The sequence below is a fragment of the Dipodomys merriami genome, unplaced genomic scaffold, assembly GCF_024711535.1.
Source record: "Dipodomys merriami isolate MVZ:Mamm:240054 unplaced genomic scaffold, mDipMer1.0.p SCAF_30, whole genome shotgun sequence".
NCBI lineage: Eukaryota > Metazoa > Chordata > Mammalia > Rodentia > Heteromyidae > Dipodomys > Dipodomys merriami.
Genome location: NW_027204493.1, coordinates 17557384 through 17583052, shown reverse-complemented (window position 1 = coordinate 17583052; position 25669 = coordinate 17557384). Strand labels below are relative to the sequence as shown.

At 37.6% G+C, this 25669-nt stretch overlaps 1 protein-coding gene across 7 annotated transcripts in view; it reads left to right on the top strand.

Moving 5' to 3' along the window:
- The window catches only part of Pde4d (phosphodiesterase 4D), a 1379127-nt gene that overhangs the window by 949748 nt on the left and 403710 nt on the right, over positions 1 to 25669 (top strand). Inside the window, exon 1 of one of the 7 annotated variants that reach the window (XM_070041225.1) lies at positions 18965 to 19140. The exons of the other annotated variants lie outside the window; for them this stretch is intronic. Coding sequence (XP_069897326.1) covers positions 19127 to 19140 — 14 coding nt within the window. The 5' untranslated portion in view covers positions 18965 to 19126. Of the gene's footprint in view, positions 1 to 18964; positions 19141 to 25669 lie in introns of those variants that run through there. 7 annotated transcript variants of the gene reach the window in all.

Below are 25669 nucleotides of genomic sequence, written 5' to 3'. Positions count from 1 at the left end.
CCCAGTAAGCCCACAATTCTATCAAAGATAAAAATAATTTTTATATTTTAAATTTTCTTTGCTTCATCAGCACCTATCAGATGGACATGTGATATTAAAGATTACATATTTGTTGTTAGAAAATATTGGAAATAGAGCGAGAGGACCAAATGCGGGTACTTTTTATTCAAATCTTACTGACTTCAGGTCCCTTGTTTTCATGGGAAGAAACAATTACCATAGTCTCAGTTCATGGAATGGTCAAATGAACCCTCTCTGCTCCATTTCTGGGTGTCCATCAACATGCCAATCAGCAGAGGCAGTCTGGTGAAAGAAAACACTGACCCTGCAAATGGGTCAGAGTGAACCGGGTGTAGAATCCAGGCACAGGCCAGAGAAAACAATCTGGGCTGTGGAAAATAATTACCTACCTCAGAGTCATCTGAACAAGAGGCAGGATTTGGGAGAAGAAAATTGTGAACATACTTACAATCCCAAGGTAGTAGGTTGTTCTTAAACTAGCAATTTAGTTCTACAAAATATTTTTTTAAGTTCTGAAATTATGCTTACCTCTCTTCTAATAATTCTAATTATACATACTGGACTAGAAATTAATGCTAGTAACTCTATTATTAAACTTCCAGCATTAAAATGTCCATTCATCTTAAATGACTTTCTTCAAGTTTTGTTCTATTATTTAAATTATTTCTGAAGCCAGCATTCAGAAGTCTTTTCTGTTATTTTAAAATAGAAGTCATTTGAAACTCAAAGCATTAAGTAGAGTTATATATGTGGTACCACAATTTTATAGAAAAGTATAAGAAAATTTAAAATTAACCAAACTCTACTATGACTGTGTACTGTTTCTTACCACATGTAAGACCAAGGGCCATTTTCTAAAGTGCATGTAAGTGTGAGATTCTCTATCTAGAAGAAGGGAATCACAATATCTACCGTGTGATTGTAGAAGATAAATTAAAACATGCAAAGCAGTTAGCAAAATAATAGAAGGGATGCAAGGTTGGTTGATGCATTGATTGGGCTATTCATTTCTCATTTAGAGAGTATCTAAGTATTGGCATCCGCTGTATTCATGCTAAAGATTTGATAAATAATGTGAAGAAAGAGATAGTGTCTCAACTTGTGTAATGAGATGAACATATTACTTAAAGGTTCAAAAAGGCACATAACATCAAAACTAATATTAGGATGTTAATCTGTATAAAGCAAGGCCATTTTTGTAACAAGGAGTCCTTTCTTTTGAAAGGATATGTGGGAAATATGAGGAGGAAACTTGAAATCATATGTCCCTGTTAATTTCACTGGGTCCTTGTATGGTCTAGCAATGGAAAATTGAAGACAATAGAATTATTGTTCCTTTAGAATGCCTGTGTTATCAGAGATGAACCTTTGACTACCTGAATGAGGTGTGTAATTCACAGTAAGATTGTAAGATTGTTCATGATCCTGGAAACATCTTATAAATCCATGTGGCATCAGTTACAGATTTTAAGAATGCAAACATTTCTTTGTTTCACCATCAACAAACCTTAGTTCAAGATGGTATGCTTATGAGTTAACCACATCTGAATTGTTTTTTGATCCTTGCTTTCTATGCAACCTTCTGAATCAATGTATTCAGCAATCAGAAAAGATTCATATCAGAAGTGTAGCATATGGAGCTGGAAGATTTCCACGAGCATGATTTTTCCATACAAAGCTCAATACATGTGAACACATCTCCATCCTATCATTTCCACTAAATCTGTTCTCCATCTCCTTCTATTTACATCATCTAGCTAATAATATATATCATCCAACCTCTAATAAGAGGCCTTCATGTTAACCTTGAACGGTGATATATGCCCTTTCACCATACAATATTCATTGAACTTAATGACTAACCAAGGAGGCTTTTGTTATGGCAACTGCTCCAAAGATTATCTGTGAGTATCAGTTAAGTATAAAGTTCAAATAAGTACTGATAAAAGGAAAGTGTACCTGCAGATTGCTTACAATTACTCTATTAAAAGTGATTCTTCTTGCTCAACCTACCCTTTTTGTTTAAAATACTTCTGAAGCATACTGTTCACAAGGATGGAATGTCTGAAAATAGTTAAATAGAGATATGAAAGATGCAGTTTGTTCTACTGTTAAATAGAACCTGACTGCCAGGTTGCTGTCGAATCTTTGCCAAAGTAGCTCAGCCCCTTACTTCTTCCCTGTCCTATTTAGTAGATTCCATGCTGGCGCTTGAAATAAACACATCACATATCTGAAGCTACATTCTGTACACACACAGAGTGTTGCTAGTGGTAGGTTTAGGCTTAGGGAGGAAAATACATCTGCTTGACAAAGACTGATGTAAAAATAATTAATACATTAATAATTAATACACAATTAATACATACATATATTGTAAGATGATATGTACAACACTCTACTCATCTGATTCACAGAATGCCAAGGCTGTTCAGGACTACACTGAAGGCAGAGGATCAGATGCGCAACCTTCCTTGGTAGAAACAGCATGCACCTGGAACACCTTGGTACATCTAGGAACATTAGCTATCTGTGCCAGGACACATGGTAGAATTTAAAGAAATCATGTCAAGGAACGAAATTTGCAGGTTATATTAGTAAAATAAAAAGAACTAGGACCAACGAAATTTGGTGATAAAAACTAAAGATCACTTAGGCTAAATTTTTTGACTTGCTACTATCAGAAGTTATTTTTTTTTCCTTTTTAAGTATAAGATAAAGAACAATCAAGCATGAGATAAATACTTTCTGGCTGTATTTAATCATTCACCAACTTTCCTGCCAGAGTTGGCTTTGAACTGCAATCCTCAGCTCAACCTCCTGAGTAGAAAATGTAATTTTTAATTCTTTTTTTTTTGTCACTCATGGGAGAAAATGCAAAATAAACTGAACTTCAGTCACTATGTTCTTTAGGTTTTTATCTGTTTGCAGTTACTTTTCATTTGACTGGATACATGCATAAATGTCCATTTTCATTAGACTGGATACATGCATAAATGTCCATTTTCATTAGACTGGATACATGCATTTTTGCCTACCTAGCAGCCAGAATGGTGTCGAAGGTAATTTTTTTATTTACCAAATGGCTCTGTTTTCTGGTTTCCATTAAGCAACTAAGTTTCAAAACTATTAAAAGAACATATGTGGTTATAAATTTAATATTTTCTTAATTACATAACTGTTTAAAATATTTTGGCAAATAACCATCAAACTTAAAGCACATACTTACCATCTTCCTTCCTTTTCTCTGTATGCCTATTGAAAATTTTAGTTCCTGTGTCCATATATAATCTTTATTAATATGTAAGTCAACATGATCTCCAACAAATTCTTTTTGTTGTTGTTGTTGGTCATGGGACTTGAACTCTGGGCTTGGGTGCTGTCTCTCAGCTCTTCAGCTCAAGGTGAGCGCTCTACCACTTGAACCACAGCGCCACTTCTGGTTTTTGAGTAGTTTATTGGAGATAAGAGTCTCACAGACTTTTCTGCCAGGCTGGCTTTGAACTGTGATTCTCAGATCTCAGCCTCCTGAGTAGCTAGGATTACAGGCGTGAGCCACCGGCGCCCAGCTCCAACAAATATTTTTTAACCTAAGATTTTTCAGGTGTTTAAATCTGTCTATGAACCCATTAACAACAAATCAATTTAATCCCCTTGAGGAGACCTAGATAGTTTAAAATAGCCCTTAAGGGCTGTTCAGTTTTTGCCCAGCTTTGCTTTTTTAAAAAAATAGCAAAAAAAATAGCATCTTCCACATCTTGCCTAGAGATCACTTGTGCATGTGCTATAACAACATAGGATACAGCACTACAATCCATCTTTATTTGCCATGAATAGTCAAGGATTGGCCAGAAGAGATTATGCTTATAGTCTCCCAACCCTGTATTATATGTCTTGCTTTTAGGATAAATATAAAGAGGAATATAAACCTCATGGTTTCCAGACTGCATGTTCAGTTGCTTGATCTTTAAAGGAATTGGTAGAAAAGCCAGATTCTTAGCCTCCCTGGGATGTCTGGGAAACAAGCAAAGCACCCCCTTCTGTCAGGAATGGCCAGTGTTAACTATCTGGTAATTTGCATTGCTGTTATTCTGGTTAAATTATTATTCTTGGTAGGCTTGAGGAGTACCAGGACTGACATCTTGATATCACCCTGTGGTTTGGTGACTCCTTTTGAATTTTCTAGCATAATTGGTTTCTGCAATACCTTCTTCCAAGTAATTTAGCCTATTATGTCTTCCACAAGTGGAAGTTCATACAAAACCATTCTGTGAAATGATTTTTAATACTTATTTCCTTTAAATTTAGATGGGAAATTTAATATAATTCTGCAAAGAATGCCACAGTAAAATTTCAAACCACTTTCCTATTGACTTTCATATTTATATTCCTTTCTAATTCATACTTACATGACCACATTTTTATCAAAATTTTATCAAAATGTGGTTGTAATTGTGTTCATTACTTAGATTTTTGTCTTAGCAAAGCCTTTAATCCTTGTGTTTTAGGGAAGTTGATGATTGTCTTCACCTAGTAAAATTATACATAAAATGTTGTAGAGTTGTTCAGTATTCTTCTTAGAGATCTGTGATTAGTTAAGAGCCATCCTGGACAAAACCAACTTCAATAGCTAAAGGATTAAAACACATTACTACATAAGTCAACTGAGTACTAATAAAGTTAGTTAGATTTAGAATCAAAATCTAGTCTAGGACTTCAGACTCCTGGTATCTGGTAGCTAAGTTAGCTTTGAGTTCAATTTCATAAGATCATGTGACTAGTCAAGCTTCTCAAATTCTTATTGGATTAAAAACTTGGCTGTACATTCATCTCATCTCGGTAATGTTAAAATTCTGGCATGGAAAGACTGATTTTATGAAACCATCAGTGTTAGAGTTCAGGCCAAAGTACAGCCAGATGAGAATTTGGATTTTAAGCTTGAATGACTGGAACATGACATAGGTAGATTCCATTGGAACCATCAAGATAGAAAAACGTAACTCTGAACACTCACCTCTGCCTCCATCCTACCTTTAGTTTGGAAAGAAAGGAAAATATAATGAATAATGGCATTGAATGTGAGTAATGCTTTTGTGTTGATCTTTGCTGATTTTATTGTCAGTTCCATAGATATATTTGGCTAATGAGAATTGAACGCACAGCCTCATGCTTTCTAGGCAGAGTCTTTACCATTCAAAACATGCCTCCAGCATCTCCTTTATTTGTATAGGCTATTTTCAAGGTGCAGTCTCACTTGATGACTAGATTGGGCTGGGCTCTAATACTCCTACTGTGCATCCCTGTGTTACTGAGGATGACAGGTGTTTGCTACTGCAATCAGCCATGGGGCTGGGATAGCAGTGTGCACCACTGAGTCCACCCATTGGTTGAGATGGAATCTCAAAATCTTCTTTTTGCCGTACCTGGCCACTAACCACAATATCTTAATGTTTAACCTTTTAAGTAGCTAGGGTTAAAGGCATAAGCCACTGCATCCTACCCAGGCCCATATCTTGCCTTTCCTCTTTTACCTTCTGTTGTCCAAGGCAAACTCCAGGAGGTATGGTATACAGGCTTTCTTGTCTCTTTATTATTGTGTGTGATCAGCTCATTAAAGGCAGAGGTGAGAATTTGGAAAGAAGGGAAAGAGAGAAGATGGTGTGTGTCCCATTCTAGATCTGCATTTTAATCTATAGTCATATCTCCTCCTTGACATCAGCCTCAGCTAGGGGACCTCATTCCCTGGAAATATCATCTCTCTCTCTTCTCCACACTAGAGGGACTAGTGACTTTTTGTTGCTCTCATCTCTGGGTGGTTTCAAAGTTCATTGTTTAGCATCTCAATTCTTTCATCCCCAGGGTAATGTGTATATATATATATATATATATATATATATATATATATATATATAAGAGAAACATTGTATATGTGTATATGTGTGTACATACATATACAATGTTCCTCTTTACCTTAGCTGTTGTTGGGTAATGCTCTGGTGAGGGTGATAGTGGAGGCCCTTGATGGGAGTAATCAGTGAAAGTGGCTCATGCCTATAATCTTAGCTGCTCGGGAGCATGAGATCTGAGTTTGAAGCCACCCTAGGTAGACAAATCCACATGACTCTTATCTCCAATGAGCCAGCAAAAAGCATGGCATATTTTTTAATGGCTCAAGTAGTAGAGTGCCAGCCATGAGTGAAAAAAAAAAACTGAGTGAGAGCTAGAAGGGCCTAAATTCCAGACCCCGTAAAAGCACATTCACAAAAAAGTGAAATTTAGGCTAAAACTTCAATAGGAATAGATACCTATTAATGACAAAGGAATAATATGCTAACTCATGTGAAAGAGGCACATGTTAGGAACAAAAGCTGTGATTACAGCTCTAGCATGAAGTACAATGAGAAGAATGAAGAATACTACGGGATTTAAGGATGTTAGCTCCAAATGAATTTGTTGGCATACCAGTGGAATGACGTGGAGATCTGCATTCTTTTGAAGTCAATGTTTTCATTGTCTAAAATTGTGAGAAAGGAGGCAGGGGACCAGTTAAGAGGTGGTTGTAGGTAGTAATGTTGGAATGGAGCAGAAGAATGGTGCAGGTAATGGAGAAAGGTGAGCTATGTGAAGGAAAACCAAGAGATTGAGTCATGCTTATTGCCAGGATCTAGGAGAGAGTTGGACATGTTCTCAGGAATAAAAATAAGGCATCTGAATAGAAGGAAGCCAGAAGAAGACAGGACGCAGACAAGTTATTGGGTGGAGCTTGAAGCAGATATGAGACATCTCCATGTGGAGCTATCCAGGAGCCAGGTATGTGAGAAAGGTCTGCAGCTTAAGTTAGCTCTGAGTCAGAGAAGTTGATGGTGATTTATTTGTACACACAGATGCTTGTTTAAGCTCTTTAAGTTAACAGGTCCAAGAATGTAGGCAATATGAGGAAAACAGAAGACCTGAGTCCTCGCCCTTGGAAATGCCAACATAGGAAGGGGAGGGCACAGAAAGAGGCTAAAAAAAGAGGAGTGAGCAGAGACTCATGGGAAAAAATAGAAATGAGGTACCAAAGGAAAGAAGGGTCTCAAAAGAAGGGCATATATTTGGAAATGTTCATTAGTTTTAGTGAAGCTGCTTAGTTGATGCCCCAGCAAAAGTAATTTCCCTTTGTGGAAGCAAAAGGCTGACTAAACTGGGCTGTGGAGCAAATATGGGCTTACATAGTAGATCTAAGCAAAATGACTTGAAGGAATTAGGTTCAGAAGAAAGAAGAGTTTAGAAGTATTTGAACAGAGGCATATAATAGGGGATTTGGGTGGGGGGGAGTTGTACAGTAGGAAATACAATTGGTCCCATTTGAGACCTTATGGAAAGGATTTGGAAAAGGGGAAGAGAAGACCGAGGGATAGTGGAGGAGGCTGGGTTTCTGAAGCTGTAAGTAGGACTTAGCTCCATAAAAGAAGTAGGAGGATTTGCCTGAGGGAAGCAGAAGGAGAAATGGGGATGGTAAAGGGATTCATAGCTGAGCAGGTTGCTTTGATGGCTGGACACAGGGAATGCTTCTTTTTTATTGTAGCGATTTTTTTTTAATATGTGAGTAAGAATATCATCTGTTGTGTGTAGGAAGTGGGAAATCAAATGTTTGAGGAGAAAGAAGACATTTGTGTTGGTTTTGGGGGGAAGTAGAAGAGAGAGCTACATAACAGTTGTTAGAATAGTTAAACGTATGTACAGTGCTTGGATTATAGTTGCTTTAAAAATATTCACAGCAGGTGCTGGGAAGGTGGCTCAGTGGTAGAGCGCTTGTCTCACATGCAGGAGGCCCTGGGTTCGATTCCTCAGCACAACATAAACAGAAAAAGCCAGAAGTGGTACTGTTGCCTGTGGCTCAAGTTGTAAGATGCTAGCCTTGAGCTGAAGAGCTGAGGGACAGTGCCCAGGCCCAGAGTTCAAGCCCCAGGACTGACAAGTATATATATATCTCGCATTGTCTCCTTAGTTTTGCTATTCCTTAAGCCTTTCTAGAGGACACAGTTACCTTCTGACCACTAGGTGGAGAGAGTACACTCTGTGGTAAGGTGTTAACCTGCCATGATTATTAGTTTCTAACCCATACTGCTCCATTGATTAATTAGTAGTGAATTTCCCTTTCTATCCTTTCTTTTCTTTTTCTTTCTCTTCTTTTTTCTCCTTCCTTCCCTCTGTCCTTCTTTTTTCTTCCTTTTTCTCTTTCTCTTCCTCTCTTCTTGTCCATTTTAGCTGTGTTAATCAAGAAAGCTTTAAACTCCTACAATCCTCAACTCCTTAAGTAACTAAAAAGTAAATGCAGCTTGGAATTCTCTTTTCTGTGCTCTCTCTCTCTCTCTTTCTCTCTCTCTCTCTCTCTCTCTCTCTCTCTCTCTCTCTCTCTCTCTCTCTCTCTCTCTCTCTCTCTCTCTCTCTCTCTCTCTCTCTCTCTCCCCTGCCTTTCTCCTCTCCCTCCTATCTTCTCTCTCCTCCTGTCTCTTCTCTCCTTCTTCTCCCCTCTCTCCTCTCCCTCGTTCTCTGGCTTGAAAACTCAGGGCCAAGGCATTCTCCTTTAACTTTTTCTCTCAAGGCTGGCATTCTACCACTTGAACCACATCTCCACTTCCGGCATTTTACCAGGATGTTTGTTCCCCAAGCTGGCTTTAAACTGTGATCTTCAGACATCAGCTTCCTGTATAGCTAGGATTATAGGCATGAGCCAGTGGCACCCATCAATAATGAATGTCTTGATAAGAATCAAGACTTCCTTTTTAAAGCAAGAAAATATTTCCTAAATAACACATCATTCAAATTTACATAGAGTTTATAAGGCAGAAAAAGATTGTGGTGCCCCAAATACCTTAGCAAATGATAGTTTTTGCTTTCACATGGTGTGTAATGTTCCCAATATACCATCTCTTCTAATCTTTGCCTTAAAAATGCTAATCAGTTGGCACTAGAGATAATTTACATAGTCAGAATAGAGTTTTTGGCTTTGCATTTTATCTTAAAATAAACTAGAAATTACATTGCTATGGATATCAGCATGGAACATACAACCAGAATGCTGGAAAAACAACTACTAAATGCAGATACCACAGAGAAACAGAATCCTACCAGTTGGGGACTGTTTGATAAAGATACATGTGTCCTTAGCTGAAATGATAGATGATGTTGGTCTCAATCTTCTTAGAATCCATGCACATAATGTTGTAGAAGTTGAAGTGATTCAGGTAAGTCAGTGATTCTGTGGAGTTCCTCATTCAGATTGAAAATGGTATGTTGGGTGCAGGCAGCATAAAGTTGGCTTTTTTCAGCCCCTCTCAGCTGTTTACACATACTGTCAACACCCTACCCCTGGCATGAAAGGTAAAATAGAGTAAACCCACATTCTTATAAATATTCCTAGCCAGGTGCCAGTGGTTTACACCTGTAATTCAAAGATTGGCATTCAGAGAAAGCTCAGGCAGGAAAGTCTATGAGGTTATATCTCCAATTAACCACCAAAAAAAACACAATAGCGGAGTTGTAGCTCAAGTAGTAGAACACCAGCCTTAAGTGAACAAACTATAGAGACAGCTCTAAGTTCAAGCCCCAGTACCAGCGCGCTTGCGCACACGCACACACACACACACACACACACACACACACACACACACACGCACAGAGTCTAGTAGTTAAAATGGACAATCAAGCTGGAGGTGGTTGTACATACACATAGTTCCAGCTAATAAAGAGCTAGAGATTGGTAGGATCATGGTTTAAAGCCAACCCAGGCAAAAAGGTCAGTAAGACTTCATCTCATAGACATAGGTAGGAGTACTGTGGTCTGAGGCACGCCTCTGTAAAAAGTCAGGCCCTACTTGAAAAAGAGATCAAGCAAAATGGGCTAGAGGTATGACTCAAGTGATAGATACTTGCTAAGCAAGTGCCTGGTAGTGAGTTCAAATTCCAGTACTACCAAAAAAAGGCAGATATATAAAAATAAAGTAGATGACTCTGTAGGTTGATGTTGAGGTCAAAGTGAAAGTAACTATAAAAAGACAGTCTTTTAATGCACACTGCACATTGTCTAAAGGTATTTCCTAAAATATACAATAAACATCCTCAACCTTAGCACCACTTACTTGTTTCACTCAGCAAACACATGCTAGCTATTCATGAAAATAAGTCATTCAGGAAACACTAGTTTGAATTTTTATATGACAGATGTGTTCTTTAAAAAGGGATTCTTGTTACTTAATATGTAAGTTTTCTTAGTACAATACTTAAAATGAATATAATAAAACAATATATTCTGTAGATTATATAAAATTTCTATGTAGTATTGTTGTTCATAAAAGATTATATATACTACATAATATATGTGCATATGCCACAAGGACCATATTAAAAGTTGAACAGTAGTTTTCCTTGAAAACATTCATATTCTACACTCCACTGATTACTTCTGTCATATTAGAAACCAAAAATAAACAATTATTCTAACTCAGTTATTTGGCTATGGGCTATTTTATTATTAAACCAGCCATGGGGATATTTTTATACCTTCTCAGCATTCAGCTGACAGTGCTGGTCAAGGTAATCAGTGACAAAGATTTATTTAAAACGAATCATTATTGTGCATTATATTTACTGTTCTAGAAAATATTTCCAGCCATTTAAAATAAATTATACTGGGAGGCAGAAGAAAATATTACCTTTTTTCCCAAAGTGATTTGTGTTCTCCTTTCACATAGTTGCAAATAAATATATATTCAAGTAAGAGCAGTGTAACAACATCATCCTCAGACTATGAACCCCAATGAATCGGAAGCATTTGATTAAGAATGGGTTTATGCTGGGCACTGGTGGCTCATACCTCTAATCCATGCTACTCAGAAAGCTAGTATCTGAGGAGCCTGGTTCAAAGTCAGTTCAGGCAGGAAAGTCTGTGAGACTCTTATTTGCCAATTAACTCGAAAGCAACAACAACAACAACAAAAACAAAAAAACAAGCTGGAAGTAGAATTGCGCCTCAATTTGTAAAGAGCTATCCTTGAGCAAAAGAGGTTCAGGGACAGCAGTAGGTCCTAAGTTTAAGCCCCAGGGCCAGCTCAACATAAAAGTAAATAAATACATAAATAAATACCATATGTGTGTTATATAGGATTGCAACTACTGCAATTTGTCTAGTGTGTCATTTTTTTCCACATGATATCAAGTAATTTTGACTAAATTAATAGGTGTTACCATGCCATGTGGGCAGTCTTCTTAAATTCTCATTAAACAATTGATTTTCTTTGCAACTACAGACAAATTGCAGTAGGATATGTATTCAGGTAGTGTAATCATCTGTATGGGGTTCAATTTAATGACAAACAAATGTCAGGGATAGGGTTATCAGAAACTGAAGACATGTTACCATCAACCTGACCCACAACACAACACATGTTGGTTGCATTGAGAAAGTGTTTCCTGACATAAACTCAATATGTGCTTCCTGAGTACATGAAAAACGTGCTATTAAATGATTCTTCCTTCACTAAAATTGACTGTATGTATTGATCATGTTTGAAATACAGGTTTGTATTAGTAAGCGAACATGTATTTTTTTTCCTAATTATGATCGATGATTGTTGAAACATAACAAATTAGGTAACTGTAGAGTGACTAGAATTCAATTTAAATGCTTTGTAACAGGTTGACAATAGTCCCTGTAATAAGGTAGATTATGGGAAGGCCAGTATGAACTCTAGCTAAACTGCTAATGTTTTTTATTAGAATTTGACCAGATGATAGATTTTATTTCTGTCCCAAGGAAGTTGTCTGAGTCAAATACTTGTACTACTAGGAAGAGATGGCACAAAGTTGGGTCACTTACATAAGGCAAAACTGTTCCTTCTAAAAGAGACAGTCCACCCCTTGTTCCTACTGGGGACAAGGGGGCTCAATGTGTTTGACCTTGGGGATTTTTAAAATGTTTTTTATTGTAAAAATAGTAGACAAAGGGGTTACAGTTATACGAATAAGATAATGAATACATTTCCTATTGAGCATTGTTAGCTCCTCCTTTGTTTTTTCCCTACCATCCCTTCTCTCCCCACCTTCCTAACTCCCCCTCCCCCCCATTTTGTTACTTCCCTTCCCCTCCTCAAATGTATATACAAGAGTCAGGGCACCGATGTGAAAACAGGGGGTATACCATGGGGGAAGAACACACAAGAGACACAGAAAAATCACACAGTACATTTTAGGTATGTTAAAAACAATAACAAGAAGGAAAAAACAAGTTGTGTCCCTATCTTGGGGTTCATTTCACTTAACATCATTTTATATGGTCATATGTATATAGCTTTTGACCTTTCTGCTTTTCCTAAACTTATACTAGTTACTGCAAATGAGAGAAACCATGGGGACCTGTTTCTTTGGGCCTGGCTTACTTCTCTTAATATATTTTTTCCCAAGTCTTTCCATTTCCTAACAAATGAGGTGATGTCATTCTTTCTGATGGAGGCATAGAATTCCATTGTGTATATATACCACATTTTCTTGATCCATTCATTTACTGAGGGGCATCTGGGTTGGTTCTATATCTTAGCTATGGTAAATAATGCTGCAATAAACATAGTTGTGCTGGTAGCTTTAGTATATGGTCTTGTTTGTGATTGTTTGAGTAAATGCTCAATAAAAAGCCCACAGATTGGGAGAAGATCTTCACTAGCCATACAACAGACAAGGGTCACATATCTAAAATATACTTAGAATTCAAAAAACTAAATTTCCCAACAACAAATCCTCAAAGAAACAACTGTGCCATTAATAAGTGAGCTAAAGACTTAAAGAGAAACTTCTCTGAAGAGGAAATAAGAATGGCCAATAGACACATGAAGAAATGCTCAACCTCTCTAGCCATAAAAGAAATGCAAATCAAAACAACATTGAGATTCCACCTCACTCCAGTTAGAATGGCTATAATCAAGAACTCTAATAACAACAGATGCTGGAGGGGATGTGGCCAAAAGGGAACCCTACTGCATTGTTGATGGGAGTGTAAACTTGTTCAACCAATTTGAAAAGCAGTTCCAAACCTTGGCGGTTTTTTAAACAACTTTTTTTTTTTTTTTGCTTTCATGGTACTTTTTCTTTTCTTTTCTTTTTTCATAGTACTTTTTCTATGTGCTTTAAGGATTGGGTAAAAAGGAATAGTTTAAATCAGGCCTGATAGATTTCACAGAATAAGCAACAATTCACACATACACTCCCTCCACACCTCATCATTTCTCTTCTGTGTAATATTCTAGTTTATCCATGACTAGGAGAGCTGTTTGGATGTTGTTATGTCCTTTAAGAGGTGAATCACAGTACACTTACTATGGTATTAGGTGTTAGGTCTTTAGCGGTATTTGTTTCTGAATAGATTAGTGCTAGTCTCTCAGAGTGAAGTTCTCATGAGAATAAAAGGCAAGATGTTATAAAAGACAAGTTGCACCCTTTACTCTCTGGCTTCCTGTTGCCACTCTTCTTGTGATGTCATCAACCATTGAAGTGCTTGGCAGAGCTGAGCAGATACTATCCCCACATCATTTAACAAAACTGACAGCTAAATAAACCTCTGGGAAGGATTGGGTGGGGGAGGGGTGGGGAGGAGAAGATTGGGAAGAGATGGGAAGGGGAAACAAAGGAGGAGGCTACAATGCTTGATAAGAAATGTACTCATTATCTTGCCCATGTAATTGTAACCCCTCTGTACAGTATTTTCTCAATAAAAAATTATTTTATTGTAAAATGCAGACATTATTTATCATAGCTAAGATATGGAACCAATCCAGATGTCTCTCAGTAGATGAATGGATCCAGAAAATGTGGTGTGTGTGTGTGTGTGTGTGTGTGTGTGTGTGTACTGGTGTGTGTGTGTGTCGGTGTGTACACATACACACCCACCCACACACACACACACACACACACACACACACACACACACACACAATGGAATTCCATGTTTCCATCAGAAAGAGTGACACCACCACATTTGTTAGGAAATGGAAAGACTTGGAAAAAAATCATATTAAGTGAAGTAAGCCAGACCCAAAGAAATATAGATCCCATGCTTTCCCTCATTTGCAGTAATTAGTATATGTCTAGGATAATCCTATCAGATGAGCAGAAAAGCTCAAAAGCTATGTACAAATGACCATATAAGATGATGCTAAGCGAAATGAACCCCAGCATATGGACACAAGAGGTTTTTCTTTGTTGTTGTTGTTTTTAATGTACTATGTGATTTTTTGTTTCTTTTGTATGGTCTTCCTCCTGTGTCACTGTGTTTGATTTTGGTACCTTGCATCTTGTATATACATTTATCTAATTTGGGGAACGGTAGGGGAATAACAAAATGCTGAAACTAGAACACAGGATACTCACAAGACACTATGTTGGAATGAACTTTACAACTTTGGGGGGGGGAGAGTGGGGGTGGGAGAGGGAAGGGCTAGTAGGAGAAAAACAGAGGAGGAAGTAACAATGCTTGACAAGAAATGTACTCATTACCTTACTGATGTAACAGTAACCTCTCTGTACAAGAAAATAAAATTAAAAAAAAAAGATGAACTAACAGTTAAGGTAATGAGTACATTTTTTGTCGAACATTGTTACCTCCCTCCTTTGTTTTTCTCCTACTAGCCCTTTCCTCCTCCACCTCCCCCACTTAATTTCATGTATTTTGTTATAACAATGAGAAATAAATTAATATGATGAGTACAGCCCAAAGTCTGTAGCCATATCCTGTATTTGCCATCGATAGGCTGGATTTGATGAATATATTTTGTAAGTATGTACTAAATATTACACTGAATCTCGTTCATATATACAATTAATACATATGGATAAAAATAGACAATTAAGGAAAAGTCCCATAAGGTCTGCCTGCCTTTTCTCACTATACTGAAATATAACAACTAAAAGATGATCATTGTGCCATATGAATGTTGTAACTGCAGAAAGGTATTGGTGAATAGATCAAGTTGTTTTCCCACTTTACCACAAATTGTTCAGTCTTTGTATCCAAGTATTTCATGCTTAGTACTATAAAAGTACTGGCCCTGAACAATTGCATATATTCTCTTGTGTAGGTTTTGTTTTTAACTCTGGACTAATTTTCCCCCATTGCTTATTTCTATAGTGGCAGGAGAAAGAATAGACATTTCTCAGCTACCACAGTTTCTGCTTAGAATAAATGGTAGCAATAATAATAATAATAATAATAATAATAATAATAATAAAGGTAAATACCAGAAGTATCTGCTCTGCCAACACACATTTGTAGTTTCAAAAGCACATACTTCATTCAAAAACTTAAAATATGATTGTTCCATCTGTTCTCTTGAAGATTAACATTATATGTGATAGAAAAATAAGACATCTTAAATAAATTGTAGATACTGGACCTTATGATTCATAATATCAATGCCATTACTAATTCAGATGACCTTGCCTTTTTTCTTTCCATGTAATTATGTTTTTCATTTTCCTGTGTTGGAAGAACAACAGAGTACATGATTTTTCCCTAAATGGAATATGCAATTAAGGAATTTTGCCATTTCTTTTTTGTTGTTGTTGTTGGTCATGAGGCCTGAACTCTGGGCCTGTGGACTGTCCTTCAGCTCTTCAGCTCAAGGCTAGTGCTCTACCACTTGAGCCACAGCACCACTTCTGGTTTTTTCTGCTTATTTGGTGCTGAGGAATCCAACCCAGGGCCTCATGAATGCGAGGCAAGCACTCTACCACTGAGCCACCTTCCCAGCCTTCTGCCATTTCTTTCTTTTTGGGAGGGGTGGTTAAATAAGATTTTTATTGTGAAAATACTGTACAGAGGGGTTACAATCACATGAGCAAGGTAATGAATACATTTCTCATCAAGCATTGTTGCCTCCTCCTTTGTTTTCCCCCTATCATCCCTGCCATTTCTTTAAAGGAAATAAAAACTGAAGGGCCAATATTGTCATATTTGAAAGTAGAATTACACAATCCTAGCCTGTGACTATGATACCTGCTTTATCTATTTTTCATGTCAGTTTGGAAGAGAAATTTTTGAATTGACATCCTCATATTCTAGTACTCTGTGGTCAGTTTTGTTTAAGGATTCTTTTGGCAGCCTAGAATGATGAGATGTAAGAGTCTCTATTTAATCTGAATGAAAATATTGCACACTTGGGCTGGGAAGGTGGCTCGGTGGTAGAGCGCTTGCCTTGCATGCCTGAGGCCCTCGGTTCGATTCCCCAGCACCACATAAGCAAAAAGAAAAAAACTGGAAGTAGTGCTGTGGCTCAAGTGGTAGAGCGCTAGCCTTGAGCTGAAGAGCTGAGGGACAGCGCCCAGGCCCAGAGTTCAGGCCCCACGACTGGACCCCCCCCAAAAAAAAGAAAAGAAAATATTTCACACTAGATGAGATCAGGAGTCACTTTCCCCTTTGTGTCTCATCATGTTTCCTATTTCCCTGGACTTTGGGAAGGGGAAAATAATGATTAAATGATTGAGTTTCAATGATGCAGGTGAGTGGAGAAAAAAGAACAAAAATTTTCATTTCTCATAGCACATGCTCAAGACAATATGAGTCAGTGACTTTTCCTCGCGACACCTAAATGAAATTTAGAAGTTGTCTGTCCTTAGCCAAAGCTGATTTTGTTGTCACTCTCTATGGTAAGGCTGTGTTTAGAAGGGCCCTGGTTGATTTTTAAGTTTTCTCAACTGGTTTCCAGTGTTAACTAGTCCTCTGCTGTTAGAAACCTCCTTTTGTTGGCATATACATTCCTTTCTGCTTCTCTGTAAAAATCCTATCGTGTGTGCTTGTGTGTGTGTGTGTGTGTGTGTGTGTGTGTGTGTGTGTGTGTGTGTGTGTGTGTGTGTGTGTGTGTGTGTGTGTGTGTGTGTGTGTGTGCCTGCACATGCGCGCGTATTTCCAAGCCAGGTGCTAGTAGCTGTCCCCTCTAATCCTAGCTATGCAGGAGACTGAGATCTGAGGATTTCAGTTCAAAGCCAGCCTGGGCAGGAAAGTCCGTGAGATTCTTATCTCTAATTAAGCACCAGAAAACTGAAAGTTGAGCTGTGGCTTAAAGTGATAGAGCACTAGCCTTGAGCAAATAAGCTCAGGGACTATATGCCCAGGGCCCTGAGTTCAAGCCCCACGACTAACACACACATACACACACACACACACACACACACACACACACACACACACACACACACATACACGCATATATATCCTAGTAGATAGAAATAATAATAGGCATCATTATTCTTTGCAAAAAAATCTCTGTAAGAGATTATTAGATTACCCCCTTCCTTCTCGCCTCCAGGCAAAACTATACCTTTCTTGTTTTTGGTGACCGTGGATTCTCCTTTGAATTTTCTATGAGCATCTGTCACTCTTCCCACTGACTATGGCATTTGTGTAACCAAATTGAGCAATTTGTTGAGTGCCTGATGTCTCAATCTGACCTTCTACTTCTGCATTAAGCTGTCTGCTTGCTGAATTGTCACCAGCATCTCTGGTATGTATATTCAATTAGGTAAACTATGTTTCTTTTTCCATTTGTCTTTTTTTTTTTTTGGTTGGTCATGGGACTTGAACTCTGGACTTGGGCGCTATCCTTGCACTCTTCAGCTCAAAGTGAGCACTCTATAGCTTGAACTATCACTTCTGATTTTCTAGTAGTTTATTGGAGATAAGAGTCTCACCGACTTTCCTGCCCAGGCTGGCTGTGAACCTCGATCCTCAGATCTCAGCCTCCTGAGTAGGATTAGAGGGGTGAGCCACCGGCACCCAGATCATTTGTCTTTTCTCTGTGATGTTCTCTACACCTAACAAAGTTTATTTAAAATCTAGGTAGTCTTCCAAAATATATTATTTCTTCTAAGACTCACTCACAAAACTTTCAGTCTCATCAATAAAAATAGATAGTCCCTTGGCTAAGCATTGATGGCTAATACCTGTAATTCTAGCTAGTCAGGATGCTGAGATCTAGAAGAGGAAATGTAGCTCAAGTGGTTAGAGTGCCATCCTTATGGAAAAAAACAAACTAATGGAGCCGGGAGCCAGTAGCTTAAGCCTGTAATCCTAGCTACTCTGGAGGCTGATATGAGGATCAAAGCCAGCCCTGGGAATGAAAGGCGGTGATACTCTTATCTCTCATAAGCCACTCAGAAAAATGGAAGTGGCGCTGTGGCTCAAGTGGTAGAGCACTAGCTTTGAGCTGAAGAGCTGAGGGACAGTGCCCAGACCCAGAGTTCAAGCCCCATGAACAACAACAACAAAAAATGCTAAGAGCCCAGGCCCTGAATTCAAGTTCCAGTACTGGCACAAAACAACAAGAAAAAAAAATGTGTAGTCCCAAAGTTCAATTTGCATTTCCTAATTTATTAACAAATGCTCATAATCTCACTATTACTTGTCTGATAAATCAAGAAAATTCTGTAAACCTATTAATTTATTATGGTATTTAATTTTTCTATTGTGATATAATGGTAAAAATAATGGCTATATTGGCTAGATGAAAATTTAATTACCTGCGTTTTTTACCAATCAACAATATAAATAGAAAGTGTGCATATAGACTTGATGTTTTGGGAAATGGCACATAATTTATCTAATCAGTCAAACATTTAGGGACTTAAACATGAGAGAATAAATCACAACACAAAGCCACCAACAACAGTTATTTACATTTGATCAAATAAAATAACTGAAATTTTGAGCCTGCAAGGGCAGGGGGAGACCTACAGGAATGATACTCGAATTGAGAATATATGGAGGATTCTGTCTCAAGCCATAGATATTGAAGTGTATGGAACAGAGATTTGAAGTTGACCATTTCTCTCTGCCTTGCCTTGGTCAACCATCACCCAAGTGGTTGGGTTAATTTCAGATATCATGCTTTAGGAGAAGTCATGGATACATACATTCCAGAAGATGTTGCCATGGTGATGACACCTCTTGACATCACAACATTGCTTAGAAACAGTCAAAAGAACTAACTTATGTGGTTCCAGGGAAGCAAGCCAATGAAAAGTTCTCTTTCAAGAATGACAACATGATGAGACTCAGGGATGATTTTTCAACCACTCCAGGATGAGGATCAAGGGGTAACACTTTTTGGAAAGTGACATTTAGTTAGGTGGAAAGAACTTTTCAATACTTAGATCTGCTTTAAAATCAGTCTTCCTCCCATAAGGCAGCCACTTCCCCATGATCCAGCCACACACTGGCATCTCTTTGGAAAGATTCTACAAGTTAGGGGAAGGAAGGCTATATTTCCAGTCACTTCCACAGGTCCATTCAGCCATGAGAATCTGCTATATGAAAAGTTTTCAGTATAGTGCATAATGGCACCAAGTAATACTTTATTAACAGATAGTGCAGCTATAATTGTTGTGAATAATGACATGAATTTGTAACTGATTATTTTTTTCTGAAGGGAATAAGGAAAAATGTTTATATATATTATATATATTCATATATATTATCTATACAAATTTAATATATAAATACATATTTTTGGTGAATATACAGGTGATATACAGATAAGTAAAAGTTATACATATCAGGTAATGAGCATATTTCTTTTTGAACAGTGTCACCCTTTCCCTCCGACTCTCCCAGTTAATTTTTAAAAGCTGTTTAATATTTTAGCACCAGCTTGTGTTTCTAAATAATTAAGGAAGTTAATAGTATCTTGTGCTACTGATTTACTCTTAATTTATGTTTTGTATAATTGCCTTTGTGTTCTCTCTTACCTGGATTTGGGATTCATTCATCAAATTTAACAGGAAAATTCTGTCTGAGCAGGTGCTAACTCAGTTATTTATTTTAAATTATATAGTGACTAACATAGAAATAGTCCATCAACAAAGGAATGAGTCATGACAGAATAAATGGCTCTCTTCCATTAATTAAGAGGGACGTTTGTTTAGGGACTTATAAATATCTCAGTAATGGCTAAGTTTCAGATCATGTTAGCTTCAGTGGAGGTTTTTCCCTCAAGTGACAGATTTGTTATCTCCCAATTGCAGTAGATGTCTGTTGAATGTATCTCACTGGGAATATTGTACTAAGCAATGCCCTTGTGTGCACCTTCTTCCTTGCTTCTATCCTTTTCCCTTACATTTTTTTGAGTCAATCATCCAAGGAAGACCAGCTCCTAAACCTGGACCCTAATCCCAAGGTCTCTGAGACACTGAGGCAATTTCCCTTCTCCTTTCACATCCCTGTTCCTGAACGCTTTGTCCTCATTCTTATTCCCACTAGTGGTTCTCATTCGTGAAACCTACTGATGTGTCCATCTACTTGTCTCTCCTGTACTGTCAGTTCCACGAAGGCAGAAATACTGATTTCTTCTGTTTGCTATTGGATACCCGCTCCTCAAAACAGCAACTTGTTCAATATGTTTGAATGAGTGAATAATGCTTAAACATTTTGGAAAGGGATGCTACAAAGACCTAATTTCCCCCCATAGTTATGTAAGCTTATAATGGTAAGACAAGATTGTAAAGCAGTCACTTAGCTCTGACTATTCATGATCTCTCCTTTTATTACAAACAACTCAGGAATTGTGTTAAATCAATTCAGTGATGTGGGAATTTTTGTGAATAACAGGGATATCTTGCTGCTAATTGGATATGAATGCAAAGAGGTAATCGTTGTATCATCTAAATTTAAGAGGGAATCCAGGAAGGCATTTGCCTGCATAGCCTCTCCAAGGATCATTCCTCAATGTTTTGTTTCTTTTCTTAATTTATTCAGTCTGATTAAGTGTATCATCAATTCCATTACCTATTCTTTCCTCCTACCTGGCTTATCAAGCATTTAGGGGTACAAAGATAACTTGGAGACATAATAATGAGTAAAACTCAGTCTTTTCCATTGAACTGCTTTTAGCCAGGTGCCCAAGATAACATTGTAATATGCAATTCCAGAGTCTAATGATAACTGCACAATTTATAATCTAAACAATGGTTCATTTGAGAGGGAAAACAGTCACTATTTAATCATCCAGACACAATGGCTGCCTACTATTCAAACTAAAGAGTAGGCTCCCTTATTTCAAAAAAGCAATGATCATAAAACATGAGTCTAAATAGCTTTTGTAACAAGTACTTATCAGACTCCTACTATGTGCAGACAACTATTCTACCAATGTAGTACTGTTTGTAGAGAAATTACTGGATTGTGGAGAATTCAAAACCAAGTAAGCCAGTGCATTCTGCAAAAGAGAACATGAAAAATACTATGTAAGGCAGTAAGTGATTGTGTTAGCTGGGTATAAGATTGATTTGATATTAGCCAACTACAATGCCTCACAAAAGCCTACTGATGCTGTGATTTGGTATTCCTAGCTATCCCATAATTTGTGGGTTCAAAGTTCTTTTCAGAATACATGGATTGAGCATCAAATGGTATGCTTACACCTATACACAGATGCATATATATGCTATATATCTATATTTATATATTTATATGTGTGTATATATACATATATATTTCCTAGCTAGAAGTTGCATCATCCACTTTACATGTATATATGAAATGTATGCTCAGTTATTGCTGGCTGACAAACTGGGGTCAGAGAACAAATTAAAAGTTATTTTAAAATTATCTTGTAACCAAATATACAGCAATATTTGCCAAGGACAGCTCCTTTGCTCAGCCAGCTAGATAGAATATGAAATTACAGGCTGGGAATGTGGCTTAGTAGTAGAGTGCTTGCTTAGCATGCATGAAGCCCTGGGTTCAATTCCTCAGTACTACATAAAAACAGAAAAATCCAGAACTGGCGCTGTGGCTCAAGTGGTAGAGTGCTAACCTTGAGCAAAAGAAGCTCAGGGACAGTGCCTGGACCCTGAGTTCAAGCCCCAGGACTGGCAAAAAAAAAAGAAGAAGAAGAATATGAAGTTACAAGAGAACTATTCTTTTAACCTTGTGATTATACAGGATGTTTGGTTATTTGGAAATAAGCTTAGCATGATTTAATTCTTTCCAATTGTTGGAACTCTTTTGCAATTGAACATTAGCCAGGTTTCATATCTCATTTTAGATGCTTTTTATGTATGAAAGTTGTATAGGACATCTATCAAAGAAGTCATGTTGTTGAAGCCTATTGTGTACATTCAGCTCTTTTATTTCCATCTGTATGCATTCTAAAGCAAACTGTCATTCAATTTAGCATTCAAACAGCTGATAATGTGTATAGAGATCTGAATTGTGTGGGTCTAGAGGAAACTTCAATGAATGAACATCATTTTATTCCAGTGGTTTTATGGATGCTTTAGTTTAGCCTGAGCTTTGGATGTATAGTAATTTGTTAAGATCATTAATAGCCATGGACTTTTCTTGGATGTGAAAACAGAAGACAACAGAATTTCATGTCCTTATCGAACAGTACTGATGCCAGATCTGTTTGCCTTTGTGTTTAACAAAACCCAGAATGTCAAATGTTTACTGAAGAACTTGCTTTGTGAGTGCCTCCTCCAAGGTGTTAAAGATTTTGTCCAAGTGGACTTCTCCTCTGTTGCAATAGGTTTAATAAATGTTAAATAATCAACACCTTTTGGCTGGGCTTTTGGGGAACTGGTAGTTAACAGATAAAATAAAACTTGAGAAAACTTGTTCCTAAGAAGGACTTTGGTAGATTGAGAATAAACCCTTTTTAAAGATGAGAAACCATGTGTCATTCCTCACAAACTTTTTATACAAATGAAGCCACTGATAGATTTATACCAGTTGTCCTTGTTATAAAGTTGAATTTGATTTACAGAGTTATAGACTGGTGTATAGTCCATACAAAATAACCCCATTGATTTCTGTACCCCTATATAATTATGAACAGATAATGCCCTGCTTCCTAAAGAAATTCTTTCCGTTTTCTAAGTTGTCAGCTAACAGCTGATGAAAGGATCTTATTTAGGAAATATTACACAGGTACAAGAAGACAAATCTTAGACCTTAACTTGCTAGGTGTGCCTGTTTGTATGCATGTGTATGTGCACATTGATATAGTGTAAACTCATGGCCTCTGGTTTGTTCTTGAATTCTAAAATGCATGTAATTCAGTCTCAGTGTTTTTCACAACTAAGAAATGCAGTCATATTAGTAGGATTCCAAGGAAAGTTAATAAATACTGCAGAATGTTAACATCTTTCACCATAGTCTTCTATGGTTTCCATCAGTGAAGATACTTTTATAGATGTATATTTTCAACTCTCTGGGGAGAGAGTATTTCAGCATTATTTTAATGGTATATGATATGTACATTGACTATATATATATATATATATATATATATATATATATAATATATAAATTTCCTCTGAGCATTTAGAAATTGGAATTGTTTTGCTATTTTTTTGTTTTTGTTGTTGCCAGTCCTGGGTCTTGAACTCAGGGCCTGGGCACCATCCCTGAGCTTCTTTTGCTCAAGGCTAGTGCTCTACCACTTGAGTCACGGTGCCACTTCTGGCTTTCTCTGTGTATGTGGTGCTGAGGAATTGAACCCAGGGCTTCATGCATGGTAGGCAGGCACTCTACCACCACTAAGCCTCATTCCCAGCCCCTGTTTTGCTATTTTGAAAATTACTCTGGCAACTTTCATGGTTATTAAATCTTCATCTGTGTTCATGGTGTTTTCTTCTTATTCAAACCGCGATGGACAAAAACATTTGAGATATGATTTGTGAAGTGGATAGTCAGAAAATCCTAAAGCATGTCCCTAAGTAGTTAAACCTCCATAGAGGAAGATTTGTGAATTAATTAGTAAATTTTGAATTAACCAATGTGTTCCCAAATGATAGAGTGTGATACCATGCTTATTCAGATGGTTGAATTACTAGAATGATCATTTTTATTTATTTTATTTTTTGGTTTTTTGTTTGTTTGGTTTTGTTTGTTTGTTTGTTTTTGTCAGTTTTGGGGCCTGAACTCTGGCCTGGGTGCTGTCCTTCAGCTCTTCAGCTCAAGGTTAGTGCTCTATTACTTGAGTCACAGAGACATTTCTGGCTTTTTCTGCTTATGTGGTGCTGAGGAATTGAATCCAGGGCCTCATGCATGTGAGGCAAGCACTCTACCACTGAGCCACCTTCCCAGCCCTCATTTTTATTTATTAAACTGAAGATTTCAGCTCAAATAACCGTATCTGCCTCATTTCCTATTAAAATTAGTGTAATTCTCCTACTCTCTGAGAAATGTTCCTATGTATATCTTAATTTCTCTGGGCCTTATTTTTAATATGTTGAAAATGAGACAAGTGGAATTTTTCTCATTGGTGGCCTATGGTAACAGCAAAGAATGTGAAGTTACTGGAGCTGTGGCTTAAAGTGGTAGAGCACTAGCCTTGCATGCAAAGAGCTCGGCACCATTCCCAGGCCCTGAGTTCAAGCCCCCTGACCGACAGGAAAAAAAAAAAAAAGATGTGAAGTCTGGGTACAGATGCTGGAGAGGAGTGTGTTTATTTAGCATATAAGGGATACTTGAAGTTTGATTGGACACAATGACCAGGAAGTGTGGAGGTAAGAACCAAGAAGAGCACAGAGAGTTGAGGAAAATAATTTGAGCGCATTCCAGGGAGTGAGGAGGATGGGGAGAGCACAAGGAGCAGGAGGGACCTGTGACGTTCATGCAAATCATAAGCCATAGAAAATGAGTCCATTGATTTCTGTGCACTGATACAGTTAGGAACAATGCCCTGCTTCCTAAAGAAACTATTTCATTTTCCCAAATTTTCAAATGCAGGGCAGGCAAACAGCTGATGAAAGGATCTTATTTAGGTAATATTACTACAAGTACAAGAAAATAAATCTTAGGCCTTAAATTGCTACTTACTAGCAGTTGTTTTCTGTGTGCCTATTTGTATGTAGGTGTGCTGTGCACATTGGTACAGCATGAGCTCATGGACTCAAATTCTCCCTTTGTTTTTGACTCAAGTCTGGTACTCTACCACTTGCGACACACCTTCACTTCTAGCTTTTTACTGGTTTAATTGAAGATAAGAGCCTAACAGACTTATATGTCCACACGGTCTTTGTACCCTGATCCTCAGATCTCAGCCTCCTGAACAATGAGGATTACTTTTCATTGCTATGCTGGACATAGCCAATATGAAAACATCTTAGACACATTGAAGACATCTTACTGTGACATCTGCCTTTGTTTGAATGTTCTCTACAATTTAGGATTACAGGGATGGGAAATGAGAAATGTGCTGGACCTTATCCTATTTCTGTCCACCCCAGAAATCGTAGTATACAAAGCTAGGTAAAACTCATGGGTAGGACTGCTCATTCCTAGTGAAATCCTAACTCTATTTTGTGCAAGCTTTTATAGACTATAGTTTTGATCTCTAGATGAAATCCAACTCTCCAGAATGGTTTCAAATGTATCAAAGTGAAAGTCTCTCATCACCAATGCCAAATCCCAGACACAGGGAGTTGTTGAAGATAGCCCTCAGGTTGCCCTTACAGGCCACCACCTGCTAACTGGCCAGAGTTTTCAGATGTTCCAGATTCTTGGCAGGTTGAATTTTAGCAGTAATCCCTTCTCATCCAAATTTAAGTACAAATAATCCTAAAGGAGTCCCTGCCAGGTTCATGGTAAATCATTGTCCAGGTATGAGCAAAAATGTCC